General features: G+C 40.5%; 1 protein-coding gene across 1 annotated transcript in view; it reads left to right on the forward strand.

Annotated features, from left to right (window-relative positions):
- Nucleotides 1-20,014, forward strand: part of LOC126260271 (eukaryotic translation initiation factor 5B-like) — a 561,696-nt gene that overhangs the window by 490,570 nt on the left and 51,112 nt on the right. The window contains exon 11 of the mRNA XM_049957597.1: nt 17,012-17,148. Within this exon, the coding sequence (XP_049813554.1) occupies nt 17,012-17,148 (137 nt within the window). The remainder of the gene's footprint in view (nt 1-17,011; nt 17,149-20,014) is intronic.

Here is a 20,014-nt window from a genome sequence, read left to right on the forward strand (position 1 = left end):
TGCCCACATAGTGTTAGGAACAGAAAGTTGGTTGGGGCTGTAAGTGAAAAGCAGTGAACTCCTTAGTTCAGTTTGGAATATTTGTTGTAAGGGTAGGTTACCCGCCAACAGTGACAGCATATTTATTGCAGTAAAGAATTCAATAATATGTAGTGATGTTATCATGGATTCCAAATGTGAACCAGGTTGGGTGAAATTAATCAACAAATGTTGGTCAAAAATAGTAATTGAATGCTTTTATAATATGCCTGGATCAGGAGCTGTGGTGGTAGAACGCTTCAGAGAGAACTGATGTTGCCGTTAATTGGGAGTGACTTCAATGTGCCAGGTATAGATTGGGAGAGTCATGCTATCAAAATTGGTTCCAGAGACAGGCAATTTGTGTGACATTATTCAGAATGTCTTGTCCAAAAATTACATTGAGCAGGTAATTGAGAACCAACTCATGAAGGTAACATCTTAGACTTCCTAAAATCAAATGGACCTGAACTTGTCAAATCAGTTAACGTAGAGGAAGATATCAGCGATCGGAAAGCTGTGATAGCAACTGACTACATGTATTACAACGAATGTTAAAACATGTAGATAAACAAATTACAGAGTATTTGAGTACTCAAGAGATGATGACGAAGTTGTGGAGCACAAATGGAAAAATTTAAAAGCATTGTTCATTGGCCTTCGATATGTGTGTACTGAGCAATGTCTTAAGGCACGGGAAAGTCCCAGCATGGTTTAATAACCTTGTTAGAGAACTGCTACATAAGCTAAGAGAGCTTCATCACAGATCCAAGAGAAGTTAAAACCTAGCTGACAAACCAAAGCCAAACGAAATGAAAATGAGTGGAAGGTGAACAATGAGACAAGTGTTCAGTGACTTTGAAAGTAAAATTTTGTCCATTAATCTGACTAAAAATCCTAAGAGGTTTTGGCTTCACGTGAAATCAGCAAGCATTTCAAAATTAATCATTTGGTCCCATGCTAGCACAGAAAAGGGAGATAGCAAAGAGGTGGACGAAATACTGAATTTGATCTTCCATGGAAGATTTAATAGGCTCTCTGCTTTCAATCAGTGTATGAATGTTGAAACGGCAGAATCAGAGATAACTGATCATGAAATAGAAAAGCAACTACAATCGCTTAGTAGCAGAAAGGCATCAGAACCAGGTGATATACCTGTAAGATTCTACAAACATTATGCAAAAGAACTTGCTCCACTTCCAGTAGCAGTTCAGTTAATGTAGTTCACTAGAGTAACAAAGTATGTAGTGACTGGAAAGAAACTCGGGTCATTCCCGTTTTCAAGAACAGTCATAGAACAGAAGCACATAATTAGAGGCCTATATGCTCAAGAATTATTTTGGAGAATAAAAAAATCTCCATTCCTCCATGAGATACATGATGCTGTAGACAATGGCGTTCAGGTAGTTTCTGTGTTCCTTGCCTTCAGGAAGGCATTTGGCCCTGTCCTGCACTGCTGTTTGGTGAAAAGATAAGAGCTTATCAAGTATCGAATCAGACTTGTGACTCGATCTTCCTTGCAGATAGAACTCAACATGCCCCTTTTATGGGGAGCCGGAGGTGGTCAAATCCAAAAAAATTACTTTTTTTTTTTTTTTTTTTTTTTTTTTTTTTTTTTTTTTTTTTTTGCTACCGAAAATTAATTGTAACATTCCTCTTTAATGTAAAATTTGAATTATTGTTCTACTCACCCTAAAAGTGGAGTTATTACCATTTTCCCCCCACGCCTGCAGAGGAAATGGGCGGCCGCTGAATGCATCTAACACCCTCTCGTGACTTCCTGGCGAACTGCTTGGGATTTTCTCGGCCTGTTACGCATACAGTGCCTTATGTTACGCATATAGCAAGTGTGCAAGGGTTGGCTACATTGTTTTCTGTGACAAATGAAGCACTAAGAGCGCAGAACATCATCTCTTTGCTGTTTACCGTTTCGAATTAGTTCAGTGTTGCGCCTGTTGTTGGTAGTATTATACTTCTTGTGTGAAGCGTTGTTCTGGTTACGATGCCACGTTTTAGTAACCGTGTATATAAGAAGAGGAAGAACGTAGGGAAAAGAAAATTAACACTAATTCCAAGTCGCGATACTACAATTACTGAAACAGTGCGTTCTTCTGCTAAGCAACACATGGCCGGCCATAGCTCTGTGACATCTTCTAGCAAGAAGGTGACTGGTGGAAGTGACAGATTTCGTGAATATGTTAGTGACAGTGATGATATTAACGAAGTACTGAATATTGGATTATTATCTTCTGTGCTGAAAGAAAGTGTTCTGTGCAAAATGTGTTCAAGTGTAGGAGTTGGACTAGAGATAACAAAGCACTTTGGTTTAGCTTGTGAGATGAAGATAATCTGTGCATGTTGCAAGTATCAAGTGACTTTCTACAATTCACATGCCAGTCTCTTTGGTGCAAATGGACGATCTAGAGTGTTTGATGTGAATGTCCGACTTGTGTATGGTCTTTGATCCATTGGAAAAGGGTCTACTGCTGGTAAACGGTTTTGTAGTATTATGAACTTGCCATCGCTTCCAAGCAAATTTGGGTACTACTGTGAACTGGTAGGATCCTCTGTTGAAGATGTGGCTTTGAAAACCATGAAGGAAGCAGTGGAGGAATCTGTAGAAATGAACGGTGGTTCTAGGGATTTGGTAGTGGCATTAGATGGTTCCTGGCAAAAGACGGGTCATAAATCCCTGAATGGGGTTGTAACTGTTACTTGTGGTGATAGTGCAAAAGTGATAGATGTTGCAATATTATCAAAACATTGTAGGTGCAAAAATAAAATCAAAGGAGAGCACAGTGGAACCTGTGAGGCAAATTTTTGTGGATCAAGTGGAGCAATGGAAGTGGATGGAGTGAAACAAATTTTTGAATGTTCAGTTCCCAGATACAACGTTAGGTACAAATACTGCCTTGGGGATGGTGACTCCAAAGGTTTCAAGACTATAGAGGAACGGAAACCATATGGAAATGAATTTGTTGTTGAAAAGTTCGAATGCATTGGGCATGTGCAAAAGCGTATGGGTGCACGGCTTCGAAGGCTCAAACAAACTTTGGGTTCAAGTAAGCTCAGTGATGGAAAGACAAAGGAGGGAGAGGCAGGCTTACTGATGAGGTGATTGAACGTCTACAGAGATACTATGGGTTTGCTATAAGGCAAAATACTAGTAATGTTAGTGACATGCGAAAAGCAGTGTGGGCATTGTTCCTTCATACTGCCTCTTCCAATGAATACCCTCAACACAGCCTGTGCCCAAAAGATTCATGGTGCAAATATAATGCAAAAAAGGACTATGATCATAAACGTGGTTTGCCAGCAGCTGTGATAAATGCAATAAAACCAATTTTTCATGACTTAGCACAGCCAGAATTGTTACACAAATGTCTACACGGAAAGACGCAGAATCCTAATGAGAGCGTAAACAGTTTGATTTGGAAAGTGATTCCTAAAAGGGTGTTTGTAAGCATAAAAACACTGCACTTTGGCATTTATGATGCAATAGCAACCTACAACCAAGGGAATAGTGTGAAGTGTGAAGTTCTGAAGGCATTAGGATTTGCAGCTGGGGTGAACACTGTACGAGCACTAAGAAATATTGACAGAGAAAGGATAAGAGGAGCAGAAAGAAGAGAGAGGCATATGAAGTATGATGGAACAACAGGCCAGAAAAGAAGACAGAAGAGGAAGCTTTTGGAGGATGAAGAAGACGACCCTGATAATCCATCCTATAATGCAGGAATGTATTGAGAAACTTTGATAGCCATTTCCCGTAAATTAGAATTTTTCGAATATAAGGAACATTTTCTCAAAATCCACTCAAGCTGTTGTTGTCGTTGTGGTCTTCAGTCCTGAGACTGGTTTGATGCAGCTCTCCATGCTACTCTATCCTGTGCAAGCTTCTTCATCTCCCAGTACCTACTGCAACCTTCATCCTTCTGAATCTGCTTAGTGTATTCATCTCTTGGTCTCCCTCTACGATTTTTACCCTCCACACTGCCCTCCAATGCTAAATTTGTGATCCCTTGATGCCTCAAAACATGTCCTACCAACCGATCCCTTCTTCTAGTCAAGTTGTGCCACAAACTTCTCTTCTCCCCAATCCTATTCAATACCTCCTCATTAGTTACGTGATCTACCCACCTTATCTTCAGCATTCTTCTGTAGCACCACATTTCGAAAGCTTCTATTCGATTCTTGTCCAAACTGGTTATCGTCCATGTTTCACTTCCATACATGGCTACACTCCATACAAATACTTTCAGAAACGACTTCCTGACACTTAAATCTATACTCGATGTTAACAAATTTCTCTTCTTCAGAAACGATTTCCTTGCCATTGCCAGTCTACATTTTATATCCTCTCTACTTCGACCATCATCAGTTATTTTACTCCCTAAATAGCAAAACTCCTTTACTACTTTAAGTGTCTCATTTCCTAATCTAATTCCCTCAGCATCACCCAATTCAATTTGACTACATTCCATTATCCTCGTTTTGCTTTTGTTGATGTTCATCTTATATCCTCCTTTCAAGACACTGTCCATTCCGTTCAACTGCTCTTCCAAGTCCTTTGCTGTCTCTGACAGAATTACAATGTCATCGGCGAACCTCAAAGTTTTTACTTCTTCTCCATGAATTTTAATACCTACTCCGAATTTTTCTTTTGTTTCCTTTACTGCTTGCTCAATATACAGATTGAATAACATCGGGGAGAGGCTACAACCCTGTCTCACTCCTTTCCCAACCACTGCTTCCGTTTCATGCCCCTAGACTCTTATAACTGCCATCTGGTTTCTGTACAAATTGTAAATACCCTTTCGCTCCCTGTATTTTACCCCTGCCACCTTCAGAATTTGAAAGAGAGTATTCCAGTTAACATTGTCAAAAGCTTTCTCTAAGTCTACAAATGCTAGAAACGTAGGTTTGCCTTTTCTTAATCTTTCTTCTAAGATAATTCGTAAGGTTAGTATTGCCTCACGTGTTCCAACATTTCTACGGAATCCAAACTCATCTTCCCCGAGGTCCGCTTCTACCAGTTTTTCCATTAGTCTGTAAAGAATTCGCGTTAGTATTTTGCAGCTGTGACCTATTAAACTGATAGTTCGGTAATTTTCACATCTGTCAACACCTGCTTTCTTTGGGATTGGAATTATTATATTCTTCTTGAAGTCTGTGGGTATTTCGCCTGTCTCATATATCTTGCTCACCAGATGGTAGAGTTTTGTCATGACTGGCTCTCCCAAGGCCATCAGTAGTTCTAATGGAATGTTGTCTACTCCTGGGGCCTTGTTTCGATTCAGGTCTTTCAGTGCTCTGTCAAACTCTTCACGCAGTATCTTATCTCCCATTTCATCTTCATATACATCCTCTTCCATTTCCACAATATTGTCCTCAAGTACATCGCCCTTGTATAAACCCTCTATATACTCCTTCCACCTTTCTGCCTTCCCTTCTTTGCTTAGAACTGGGTTGCCATCTGAGCTCTTGATATTCATACAAGTGGTTCTCTTCTCTCCAAAGGTCTCTTTAATTTTCCTGTAGGCAGTATCTATCTTACCCCTAGTGAGACAAGCCTCTACATCCTTACATTTGTCCTCTAGCCATCCCTGCTTAGCCATTTTGCACTTCCTGTCGATCTCATTTTTGAGACGTTTGTATTCCTTTTTGCCTGCTTCATTTACTGCATTTTTATATTTTCTCCTTTCATCACTTAAATTCAATATTTCTTCCGTTACCCAAGGATTTCTATTAGCCCTCGTCTTTTTACGTACTTGATCCTCTGCTGTCTTCACTACTTCATCCCTCAGAGCTACCCATTCTTCTTCTTCTACTGTATTCCTTTCCCCCATTCCTGTCAATTGTTCCCTTATGCTCTCCCTGAAACTCTGTACAACCTCTGGTTCTTTCAGTTTATCCAGGTCCCATCTCCTTAAATTCCCACCTTTTTGCAGTTTCTTCAGTTTCAATCTGCAGTTCATAACCAATAGATTGTGGTCAGAATCCACATCTGCCCCTGGAAATGTCTTACAGTTTAAAACCTGGTTCCTAAATCTCTGTCTTACCATTATATAATCTATCTGATACCTTTTAGTATCTCCAGGATTCTTCCAGGTATACAACCTTCTTTTATGATTCTTGAACCAAGTGTTAGCTATGATTAAGTTATGCTCTGGGAAAAATTCTACAAGGCAGCTTCCTCTTTCATTTCTTCCCCCCAATCCATATTCACCTACTATGTTTCCTTCTCTCCCTTTTCCTACTGACGAATTCCAGTCACCCATGACTATTAAATTTTCGTCTCCCTTCACTACCTGAATAATTTCTTTTATCTCGTCATACATTTCATCAATTTCTTCATCATCTGCAGAGCTAGTTGGCATATAAACTTGTACTACTGTAGTAGGCATGGGCTTTGTGTCTATCTTGGCCACAATAATGCGTTCACTATGCTGTTTGTAGTAGCTTACCCGTACACCTATTTTTTTATTCATTATTAAACCTACTCCTGCATTACCCCTATTTGATTTTGTTTTTATCACTCAAGCTAGAGAGATGAAATTTTTATACAGCACTCCTAGTGGTCAAACTTACATTGTAACTCAATCATTTGGCAATATGTTCAGTAGTTTCATTTCAGTTTAATTATAAAGCAATTATTTGTAAAAAAATTTGTGTCATTAATAAAAAAAAATAATTGGAAGGAAACTAGAAAAGATACTCCAAAATCCCTCTGTCATAACTGCAATACTAAACCACTCTATATGTAAAAAAAAAAATTCAAATTTTTCTATTTGGTAGTTTATTCATAAATGTTCCTCAAACTTAGTGATTTTAACATGGGCAGCATAGGCACCTCCGGCTCCCCTTAATGGAACAAAGTTGATAGATGTAAAGATAATTTCGGGAGTACACCTAGTGAGTGTCATAGGACTATTGCTGTTTACAATGTATGAGGGGCGTTCGAAAAGTCCGTGCAGAAATAAAAACTACTTACGTGTTTGGAGTAAACCTTTTTTTATTTTTCGACATAGTCTCCTTTTAGACTTATACACTTTGTCCAATGCTGTTCTAATTTGTTGATCCCTTCCGAATAATAGGAATTGTCCAAGTCTGAAAAATAGCTATTAGTTTGAATAAAATCTTTGTCCTACCAGCCATTTCTTCAAATTGGGGAACAAACAGTATTCCGAGGGAACCAAGTCTGGAGAATAGGGGGGATGTGAAACGAGTTGGAATCCTATTTACATTAATTTTGTGACCACAACTGCTGAGGTGTGTGTTGGTGCATTGTTGTGATGGAAAAGGACTCTTCTGCAGTCCAATCGTCAGCATTTTTCTTGCACCTCGGTTTTCAAACGGTCCAAAAACAATGAATTATATGCACCTGTAATAATAGTTTTACCCTTTTCCAGATAGTCGATGAGGATTATCCCTTGCGAATCCCAAAAGACAGTCGCCATAACCTTTCCGGGCGATGAACTGGTCTTTGCCTTTTTGGTGCAGATTATCCCTTGGTAACCCATTGTTTAGATTGTTGTTTGGTCTCAGGAATATAGTAATCTATCTATGTTTTATCCACAGTGACTAAATGATGCTTAAAGTCCTATGGATTCTTCCTGAACAGCTGCAAATCATCCTTGCAACACTTGACATGATTCTGTTTTTGGTCAGGCGTGAGCAATTGCAGAACCCATCTTGCTGATAGCTTTCTCATGTCCAAATGTTTATGCAAAATGTTACATACCCATTCATTTGAGACGCCCACAGCACTAGCAATCTCATGCACCATAACTCTTCTGTCATCCATCACCATATCATGGATTTTATCAATGATTTCTGGAGTTGTAACCTCCACATGGCATCCAGAATGTTCAGCATCACTTGTGCCCACATGGTCACTCCGAAAATTTTGAAACCATTTATAAATTGTCCTAATCAAAGGTGCAGAGTCACTGTAATGTTTATCAAGCTTCTCTTTAGTCTCCTGAGGTGTTTTGCCTTTCATAAAGTAATGTTTAATCACCAAATGAAATTCTTCTTCGTCCATTTTTTAACAATCACTTGACTTCCTTGATTCACATGAACGCCCAACACAAAGAAATAGACCCAGATGGCTGAAACTTGGTGTGCGTTCTTTCCAAAGATGCTATTAACTGGACTTTGCACGGACTTTTCAAGTGCCCCTCGTATATAAATGATCTAGTAGAAACCATTGCAATCTCTTTAAGACTGTTTGCAGATAATACGATTGTCTGTAAGAAAGTAGTAATGCTAGAAGACAGTATCAGTTTGCAGAATGACCTGCAGAGAATTGATAAATGTGCAGGCTCTGTCAGCTGACCTTAATGTGAATAAATGTAACATACTGCATATACATAGGGAAAGAAACACTCTGCTGTGCAACTACACTATTGATGACAAACTTCTGGAAACAGTATCTACTATTAAATATCTAGGAGTAGCTATCCAGAGTGACCTTAAGTGGTACTGCCATTTTAAACAAGTAGTGGGAAAAGCAGGTGCCAGACTGACATTGATAGGAAGCATCTTGAGGAAATGTAATTTGTCCATGAAAGAAGTGTCTTATAAGCCACTTATTTGACCAATTCTTGAGTACTGTTCATCAGTCTGGGAGTCTTGCCAGGTGGGACTGATAAAAGAGAGAGAGAAGATCCAACAAACAGTGGTGCATTACATCACAGAGTCATTGGTCAGTGCGAGAGCATTACAGAGATGATCAACAAACTCCAGTGGCAGATGCTACAAGAGAGGCATTGTAATAATAAGTTTATTGCAGCCAAATAGCCATACAAGTTCAATGTACAATGATGATAACACACATAATTAGAAATTTTATATATTGTGGTGTGCATAGTCACTTATTGACCATCTCCTTTTTAGTACAGAGTTCCATGTGGTAACGTTTGCATATTTGACGACACAGTTTACACTTGCACATTGTGTTTGGTTCATGGTATGATGTGTTGTTCCAAATAAGTTGGTGGAAACCATGGACCACTATTCTAGTTATCATGTGTCTCATTTCCAAGTTTTCCTTTGTCCAAGTTTGATCAGTCATGGTGTCTGTGCTTAAAATTCTGGAGGTAAATCTTCCCTTTTTTCCTTCAGTGCTTTTTGTAGACTTTTCGAAGCCCTACTGCTGGGTAGCATCAGGTTTGTCTTCAAGGAAGGATTCCTTTGCCAGAAGGTGCACAAGTCTGGATTGTGTTGTTTTGAACACTCCAATTGTATTCTTTATATAGGTCACCTTTACTCTTTCTAGTGTCGTTAGCTTTTTCACTGTGAGATGTGGTCCAATAATTTCTATGTCATTCATCAGTATTGGGAAGATTTTGGCTCTCATGGATAGCCATTGTTGTCTGCATTGCTTTCTCTTTTACAACCATTGTGAAACATTTTGCAGTTGTTTGTATTGTACCCTTAGGTACCTGAAGTCTGGTACAATTCTCAGTTTTCTCTCCCATATGGAGAGCTCACCTGATGCGGGTGCTCTTCCTCTATTTCAGAGCACCATCATTTCTATTTTTGCCACATTTGTTTTGAGGCTGTGTTAGATGCACCAGTTGTCCATATCATTTATTGTTTCTTCAACAATGGAAAATACAGGATGTATAACTATGTTATGAAAAGGATAGTTGCTATTCACCATGCAGCGGAGATGCGGAGTCGCAGATAGGCACAACAAAAAACTGCCACAAAATGAGCTTTCGGCCAATAAGGCCTTTGTCAGAGATAGAACAAACACACACACACACACACACACACACACACACAACCACAGTCTCTGGCTGTTTGGCTGCTGAGGTGACATTGCAAGCAGCAGTGCATGATGGAAGATGCAACTGGGTGGTGGGGCTAGGGAGGAGGCTGAGGCAGAGAGGAGGTGGTTTAGCAGGGTTGGGATAGAGGACGGTAAAGTGCTTTTAGGGAGCATACAGGGACGAGATGGAAAGACGGTAGGGTAGCTAGGTGCAGTTAGGAGTTTAGACAGAGGGCAGGGGAGGGTTAGTGGAAATGGAAAGAAGTAAAAATTCTGTGGGTGCATTGGTGGAATAGAGGACTGTGTAGTGCTTGTATGGGAACAGGGAAGGGGCTACAGGGGTAAGGACAAAGACTAACGGACGTTGAGACCAGGAGGGTTACGGGAACAGAGGATGTATTGCAGGGAGAGTTTCCACCTGTTCAATTCAGAAAATCTGGTGTTGGTGGGAAGGATCCAGATGGCACAGGCTGTGAAGCAGTAACTGGAATGAAGAATGTTATGTTGGGCGATGTGCCCATCAGTGGGATGGTCCAGCTGTTTCTTGTCCACAGCTTGTCTGTGGCCATTCATGCTGATATACAGCTTGTTGATTGTCATAACCATGTAGAATGCAGCACAGTGGCTGCAGCTCAGTTTGTAGATCGCGTGAATGGTTTCATTGGTAGCCTTGTCATGATGGGGCAGGTAATGCCTGTGAGCGGACTGGAGTAAGTGGTGGTGAGAGGATGTATGGGACAGGTCTTCCATCTTGGTCTATTACAGGGATGTGAGCCATGAGGTAAGAGGTTGGGAGCAGGAGTTGTGTAGGGATGGATGAGCATATTGTGTAGTTTCGGTGGGTGGTGGAATAACACTGTGGAAGGGGTGGGAAGGGTATTGAGGAGGACATTTCTCATTTCAGAGCACGATGAGAGGTAGTCAAAACCCTGGCAAAGAATGTGATTCATATTAACAGAATCTTCTGTCGGTTCTTGGTAGAACAACATTATAATAATAAATGAAAAGCACCAGTTTGCTTTTGTTCTACAATATTATTCAGTTGCTCCAATCCTCAGTGCTACTGAGTCACAAAGGGAATGCTCTTATGTGGCTGGACAGTGCAACCTTTGGAGGTTGAGGGTGACTGGAGAGGTAAGGCATGGGTGATCTGTTTTTCTACAAAGTTTAAAGAATAATTACAGTATGTGAAGGCCTCAGTGAGACCCTTGGTGTATTTTCGAGAGGCACCACTCATAATTACAGCAATGGCCACAGGTGGCTAGGCTGTTGGAAGGGGGTTTCTTGGTATGGAATGGGTGGCAGCTGTCAAAGTGGAGGTATTGCTGGTGATTGTTATGTTTGATATGGACAGAGATAGTGATGTACCCATCTTTGAGGTGGAGTCTGACAACAAGGAAGGTGGATTGTTGAGTTGAATAGGACCAGTTGAAGCAAATGCAGGAGAAGGTGTTAGGTTGTGGAGGAACGTGGATAGGATGTTCTCACTTTCAATCCAGATCATGAAGACATCATCAGTGAATATGAACCAGGTAAGGGGTTTGGGATTCAGGGTGTTTAGGAAGGATTCCTCTAGATGGACCATAAATAGGTTGGCATAGGATGGTGCCATGTGAGTGCCCTTAGCTGTACCCTGAATTTGTTTACAGGTAGTGCCTTCAAAGGAGAAGTAATTGTGGGTGGGGATAATCATGGTGATTAGGAAGGTGGTTTCAGGTTCGGAATCCATCAGTCATTGGGGAAGATACGGGAATTAGGGATGTTAGTGTAAAGGAAGGTGGCATCAGTAATGACGATTCATATGGTAAAGGAACAGGAACTGTGGAGAGTCGATCGAGGAAATGGTTGGTATCTTATATATAGGAGGATAGGTTCTGGGTAATAGGTTGAAGGTGTTGGTCTACAAGAACAGAGATTTTCTCAGTTGGAGCACAGCAACTGGCCACAATGGGTCATCCTGGGTGGTTGGGTTTATGAACTTTAGGAAGCATGAAGAAGGTGGAGGTGCGGGGAGTGGTAGGGGTAAGTAGAGATATGGACTCTGGGGTGAGGTTCTGGGATGGGCCTAAGGATTTGAGGAGAGACAGGAGGTCCTGCTGGATTTCTGGAATGGAGTCACTCTGGCAGGGTTTGTAGGTGGATGAATCTGACAGCTGGTGGAGCCCTTCCACCAGGTTATCCATGCTGTTCAAAACAATGATGGTGGAGCCTTTGTCAGCAGGTAGGATTATAAGGTTAGGATAAGTTTTTAGATGGTGAATTGTGGTTCTTTCCATGATGTAAGTTTAGTTTGCATGTGGAGAGATTTGGGGAATGATGATGAGGCAAGGTTCGAGGTTAAGAAATTCTGGGAAGTTAGCAGAGGGTGATTTGGTGAGTAGTGGGGGTGGATCACGATTTGATGGCAGAGTCAACTGATTCAGGCAGGGCTCAAAATTGGTCTTTGGTTGAACGTGATTGGTAGGATGGGTGGAGAAAAAGTTTTTCTACTGTAGGGACCAGAAGAAGGAGAGAAGATCTTTAACAAGTCCTGCATGATTGAATTTGGGAATGAGGCAAAAGAAGAGGCCTGTGTAAAGGGTTGATACTTCTGCAGGGCTAAGGCTTTTGGAGGAAAGGACCATGACTATGTTTCAGGTCTGTTTACCTTCAGATTCTGTATGGTAGTGGGAGGGAGTTTTTGAGGGTGAGGTAAATGTAGTAAGTCTGCAGGTATTGTTTGTCAGCTATGACATGATGTGGGGGAGGTTTGGAGGCTGTCGTATAGGAGGTGGGTAGTGGTAGTCCAAGGCGGGAGCAGGAAATGAAAAGGGTGGAAAGTTTTTTGAGGTGGCATTGTCCAATGGATTCCAAGCCTACAACTACCTTCCTAATCACCAGGACCAACTAGGTCCTCACACACAATCACTTCTCCTTTGAAGGCATTAGCTACAAACAAATCCAGGGTATTGCTATCGGCACTTGCTTGGCACCATCCAATGCCAACCTCTTTATGGGCCATCTAGAGTAATTCTTCCTAAACACTCAGAAACCCAGACCTTTCACCAAGTTCAGATTCATTGATAACATCTTCATGATCTAGGTCGAGGGTGAGGATATCCTATCTGCATTCCTCCACAACCTAAACACCTTCTCCCCCATTCGCTCAACCTGACAAGCCACCTTCCTCACTGTTGACCTCCACCTCAAGCATGGCTACATAAGTACATCTGTCATTATCAAACCTACCAACCACCAGCAATAACTTCACTTCAAAAGCTGCCACCAATTCCACACTAAAGAATTAACTTCCACACAGGCTAGCTACCTTGGTCGTTGCATCTCAAAATACACCAAGGACTTCACTGTGGCCTTCACAGACCATAATTATCCTGCCAACCTTGTACAAAAACAAATCTCCCATGCCTTATCGTTCCAGTCTCCCACCACCTCCAAAGTCCCACCGTCCAGCCACAGAGGAACATTCTCTTCGTGACTCTGTAGCACCCAGGACTGGAGCAACTGAATCACATTCACCTCCAGGGTTTCGACTACCTCTCATTGTGCCCTGAAATGAGGACTGTGCTACCCATTACTCTTCCCACACCTCCCACAGTGGTATTCTGCTGCTGCCCACCAAACTTACACAATATCCTCATCCATCCCAACACAATTTCTACTCCCAACCCCATATCTCATGGCTCACATCCCTGTAATAGGCAGGACCTGTCCCATACATCCTCCCACGACCACCGACTCTGGTCCGGTCAAAAGTATCACCTATCCCATCATGTAGAGCTAACTGTGAAACCAGTCATGTGATCTGCAAGCTGAGCTGCAACCACTGAGCTGCATTCTACATGGCTATAACAACCAACAAGCTGTCTGTGTGCAAGGATGGTTACCAACAAACTGTGGACAAGAAACAGCTGGACGACCCCACTGCTGAGCATGCCACCAAACACAATTTTCTTCATTCCAATGATTGCTTCATAGCCTGTGCCATCTGGATCCTTCCCACGGGCACCAGCTTTTCTGAGTTGCAGAGGTGGGACCTCTCCCTGCAATATATCCTACTTTCAAGACACCCTCCTGGCCTCAACCTATGTTTGTCTTTGTCCTGATCCTGTAGCCCTTCCTTGTTCCCATTCCAGCACTATACTGTTCTCTATTCCACCAATGCACCCACAGCCTTTTTATCTCTCTCCTTTTTCACAAACCCTCCCTCGCCCTCTGTCTAACGTCCCAACTGTACCTAGCTGTCCTACCCTCTCCCCACTTTGTCCTTGTATGCTTCCACAAACATCACTTTACTGTCCTGCATCCCTACCCCGCTAACCCTCCCCATCCCTGCCTTAGCCTCCTCCCTAACCCGACCACCCAGTTTCATCTCCCATCCTGAGCTGCTGTTCGCAGTGTGGCCTCAGCAGCAAGAGATTGTGGTCATGAGTGTGTAAGTTACATTTTTGGTGTGTGTGTGTGTGTGTGTGTGTGTGTGTGTGTGTGTGTTTGACGAAGGCCTTGTAGACCTAAACCTCATTTTCTGACAGTTTATTGCTTCTTGTAACTTTTTTCGATGTCCTTTTCACCTATTACAATATCATCTGCATGTGCATGTAAGATTGCACCCTCCCATTAGGATATTCTTACAATTTCTTCTGTGGCAAGGATAAACAGAGGGCTCAGTGAGTCTCCCTGAAGTATTCTGATTGGAGTATCAGCTCTGATAGGGGGAAGTTGTCCAAGATCCTTATTTTGTTCCATCGCAATATTGCAGTTATAGTTAATGTCAATACGTTGTTTTCATTTAGGGTTTCCTGTAGTTTTTTGGCCACTAATTTTCTGTTTATAAAGTCAAAGACTTTTGAGAAGTCTATAAATACTACATAAAACTTTCACCAGTCTTCAATGGCTTCCCATACTCTCTTTAGCAGGGGTTCTATTGGGGTCAGAGCTGATCTTCCTTTCCTAAATCCCATTTGGCTTTTGGGTAGGTATTCATCGATTGTTTACGTTATTCTTTCTGTTATTACTTTTCTGAATACTTTGAAAGGTAAATTGTCTAGGGCTATATGCCTTTGTATTTGCTAGGGTCTTTGGGGTCTCCATTCCCTTTATATATCACTTGTACTATTGACTGTCTCCACTGTTCTGGAATGGAGGCTGTTTCTATGCACCTATTGTAAAGTTTTGTCCACATTGGCATTAGTATTTGGGCAGTGTCTTTTAAATATCCACTATAAAGCCTGTCAGGGCCTGCAGCCTTTTTGTTCTTAGTGCTGTTAATAGCATCTTTGACCTCTTCTGTGGCCATTTGGATCCATTCCACAGTTGCTTGTACCATTGCATCCTGTCTGCCCTATAGTCCTTCCTTGTTCAGTACATTGTCAAAGTGTGTCTCCCATTCTTTCATATCAATGTAATGTGTTTCAGCTCATTTTCTGGGGCTTAATGCAATGTATGGGTCTCTTGTGGCGCCCTCCACTAGTTTTTTTTCCTTCTCTGCCCCAGAATGATCTCTTCTTTTAGAGTTTTCTTATAGATATATCATCTTTTGGCATTAGACCTGAGGCATTCTGCATCACAGAGAGGTTTACTATTGAACTACAAAGAAAGTACTTACCGGGAATAGTCACACAATATATTGCTTCCTCCTGTGTACATCACAAGAAATGACCACTTTGATAATATTCATTCTTCTTATGCACCATTCAGGAATGGAACAGGGAAAGGGGTATCAGTTAGAGGTGTCACAAGTACCCTCCACCACATACAATCAGATGGCTTGTAGCATACACACAGTACTGTTACACATTCAGATATGATTACAGCTTGTTTTTATAGTTAATTTTACTGTGTACTCATTTCTTTACATCACTGGGTAGGTTATGGTTGAATACCGCAATCCTATATCTACATCTATACTCCATAAATCACTGTGAAGTGTTTGGCAGTAGCAAGTACTACGAAGCTGATGTCAGTATGATGAAAGGCTTAAAGAGCTATCTGCATATTGCATGATAATATATTTCATTGTTTGCATTATTTTCTGTTTTCTCCACTATATAATCACCTTGTTTTTTCGATGAATACTGTGTTTCTTTGTCAGCTCATCATTTGTGACATGTAATTTTTGGTGTGATTGGTGTCTCTTCTAGTTTTTATGAAAACTTTAGTTGCAACAATAATGACAACAGCAGTAAAGTGTGCCTGTTGATTGTTTATAACCTCCTGAGATATTTAAAATTCAGCATTTTTCTGGGTATTCATATATCACATGTGCCCATTGTAGAATTAAGTCTTTCTTAAGATAAAGCAAAAAAATGGTGTAACATTTCATCACTGAAATTGTGTAATAAAGTCAAATTACATGATTTTCTAAGAAATGTAAAAACAGTTGCAGTTTATCTCGGATCAGTTCTGGTTGAGACTAACGAATTATTTAGAAATAAAGGAGAAGACTCACCAAAAGGCAGAAGTGCTGCGTCATTGACAGGTACACAAACAAAGGGTACAGAGCTTAGCTAGCTTTTGGAATGAAATTTCTTTCTCAAGCTGTTTGAGAAACATGCACACACACACACTCCTAAATAATTCATTATTCTCAACCAGTCCTTTATTCCTAAATAATTCATTATTCTCAAACAGTGAGTACGCCCTCGCAATACATGTCAGCTAGTTGTGTGCTGCGAGCTCATGCACTAGTCTGTGGAGTCGCATTTCCAGCCGTCTGCCACCTGCCTCCTACACCTGCACCCCTAGCTAGCCCACAGACAGCTCCCCACTTTCCCCCAGCCACTAGACGCTTCTCCCCAACCCCCTCCCTGCCTCCCACTGCCTCTCTCCAACCCTCACCCAACTCACCCTGCACCCTCACCTCACATCCGTACTCTCACTGTGGGCCAGGAAAGAGCTGGCAGTTGAGTTGACCGAGCACAGTGCAGAGGGACAGGAGTGAGTGTGTGTGTGTGTGTGTGTGTGTGTGTGTGTGTGTGTGTGTGTGTGTGGGCGCGCGCACGCACATGCATGTTTCTCCTACAGCTTGAAAAAGGAATTTCATTCTGAAAGCTAGAAAAGCTCTGTACCTTTTGTTTGTGTACCTGTCAACAAAGCAGCGCTTTTGCCTTTTGGCGAATCATCTCCTTTATTCCTAAACAATTCATAGATTTTAACTCAGTGTTTCTGATTTGTTAATATTTCACTGTAATCAAACTGCCTGGTTCTTTTTCTCAGGCAGGTCGCTTCTAAAGTGGACTCTGGGGCTGAGATGTAGAATGTGTCATAAATTTTTCCTGGAGTATGAACAAGCAGAACAACATTGCCAGACTCTTGAACATTACAACAATTATGTGAAAAGACTCAGTGAGCTGGTGAGTACACAAAATATTCTAAATCTTCAAAGTAATTTGTGTTGTGCACTTCACCTATTGCATGGTTCTTTGAGATACTAAATTTGAAGAAATTAATTTTGTGAATGTTTCTTGATTAAACATGCAACTAGCATATTTTTGCAACTTTTATTCTGTTTGGGAAGATGTTCTTGTGATTTATATTATTATTATTATTTCTTTCCTTTCTCAGACCTTAGGTCTGGTTCGAAATGAAAGTGACGCGGACCTTGATCAAGCATGACTTCCTTTTAACTGTACGGTATATGTTACATTGCGTTTAGGAACTTTCGGGTAATTGAACATGTATCAATAATTACGGATTTCTGTAGTTGTATATATATATGTTTGGACGTAGCTGTATTGCGTTGATGTACTGGTGGATATTGTGTGGTATGACTCCTGTAGTTGATAGTACAATTGGTATAATGTCAACTTTATCCTGATGCCACATGTCCTTGACTTCCTCAGCCAGTTGGATGTATTTTTCAATTTTTTCTTCTGTTTTCTTTTGTATATTTGTTGTATTGGGTATGGATATTTCAATTAGTTGTGTTAATTTCTTCTTTTTATTGGTGAGTATGATGTCAGGTTTGTTATGTGGCGTTGTTTTATCTGTTATAATGGTTCTGTTCCAGTATAATTTGTATTCATCATTCTCCTGTACATTTTGTGGTGCATACTTGTATGTAGGAACGTGTTGTTTTATAAGTTTATGTTGTAAGGCAAGCTGTGGATGAATTATTTTTGCAACATTGTCATGTCTTCTGGGGTATTCTGTATTTGCTAGTATTGTACATCTGCTTGTGATGTGATCTACTGTTTCTATTTGTTGTTTGCAAAGTCTGCATTTATCTGTTGTGGTATTGGGATCTTTAATAATATGCTTGCTGTAATATCTGGTGTTTATTGTTTGATCCTGTATTGCAAATTATGAATCCTTCTGTCTCACTGTATATATTGCCTTTTCTTAGCCATGTGTTGGATGCGTCTTGATCGATGTGTGGCTGTGTTAGATGATACGGGTGCTTGCCATGTAGTGTTTTCTTTTTCCAATTTACTTTCTTCGTATCTGTTGATGTTATGTGATCTAAAGGGTTGTGGAAGTGGTTATGAAATTGCAGTGGTGTAGCAGATATATTTATATGAGTGATTGCTTTGTGTATTTTGCTGATTTCTGCTCGTTCTATAAAGAATTTTCTTAAATTGTCTACCTGTCCATAATGTAGGTTTTTTATGTCGATAAATCCCCTTCCTCCTTCCTTTCTGCTTAATGTGAATCTTTCTGTTGCTGTATGTATGTGATGTATTCTATATTTGTGGCATTGTGATCGTGTAAGTGTATTGAGTGCTTCTAGGTCTGTGTTACTCCCTTTCACTACTCCAAATGAGTAGGTCAGTATTGGTATAGCATAGGTATTTATAGCTTTTGTCTTGTTTCTTGCTGTCAATTCTGTTTTCAGTATTTTTGTTAGTCTTTGTCTATATTTTTCTTTTAGTTCTTCTTTAATATTTGTATTATCTATTCCTATTTTTTGTCTATTTATAGGCATCTGTTTTTTCCGTTGCTTCTATGCAGTCACTGTGGTTATACAGTATGTAATCTTCTTGTTTAGTGTGTTTTCCCTTGACTATGCCATTTTTCTTACATTTGTCTGTTCCAAAAGCCATATTTATATCATTGCTGAATACTTCTGTTATCTTTAGTAATTGGTTGAGTTGTTGATGCGAGTAATTTTAGATCATCCATGTATAGCAAATGTGTGATTTTGTGTGGGTATGTTCCAGTGATATTGTATCCATAATTTGTATTATTTAGCATGTTGGATAGTGGGTTCAGAGCAAGGTAGAACCAGAAAGGACTTAATGAATCTCCTTGGTATATTCCACACTTAATCTGTATTGGCTGTGAGGTGATATTATTTGAATTTGTTTGGATATTAAGTGTGGTTTTCCAATTTTTCATTACTATGTTTAGGAACTATCAATTTAGGGTCTACTTTGTATATTTCCAATATTTGTAGTAACCATGAGTGGGGTACACTATCAAAAGCTTTTTGGTAATCAATGTATGCGTAGTGTAGCGACCTTTGTTTAGTTTTAGCTTAATATGTCACCTCTGCATCGATTATCAGTTGCTCTTTACATCCTCGTGCTCCTTTGCAACAGCCTTTTTGTTCTTCATTTATAATTTTGTTCTGTGTTGTATGTGTCATTAATTTCTGTGTAATGACTGAAGTTAATATTTTGTATATTGTTGGTAGGCATGTTATTGGGCGATATTTAGCTGGGTTTGGTGTGTCTGCTTGATCTTTAGGTTTCAGATAAGTTACTCCATGTGTAAGTGTATCAGGGAATGTGTATGGGTCTGCAATGTAACTGTTAAATAATTTAACAGAGGGAAACATTCCACGTGGAAAAAATATATCTAAAAAGAAAGATGATGAGACTTACCAAACAAAAGCGCTGGCAGGTCGATAGACACACAAACAAACACAAATATACACACAAAATTCAAGCTTTCGCAACAAACTGTTGCCTCATCAGGAAAGAGGGAAGGAGAGGGAAAGACGAAAGGATGTGGGTTTTAAGGGAGAGGGTAAGGAGTCATTCCAATCCCGGGAGCGGAAAGACTTACCTTAGGGGGGAAAAAAGGACAGGTATACACTCGCACACACACACATATCCATCCACACATACAGACACAAGCAGACATATTTAAAGACAAAGAGTTTGGGCAGAGATGTCAGTCGAGGTGGAAGAGTAGAGGCAAAGAAGTTGTTGAGAGACAGGTGAGTGGCGGCAACTGGAAATTAGCGGAGATTGAGGCCTGGCGGATAACGAGAAG

The sequence above is a fragment of the Schistocerca nitens genome, chromosome 5, assembly GCF_023898315.1.
Source record: "Schistocerca nitens isolate TAMUIC-IGC-003100 chromosome 5, iqSchNite1.1, whole genome shotgun sequence".
Lineage (NCBI taxonomy): Eukaryota > Metazoa > Arthropoda > Insecta > Orthoptera > Acrididae > Schistocerca > Schistocerca nitens.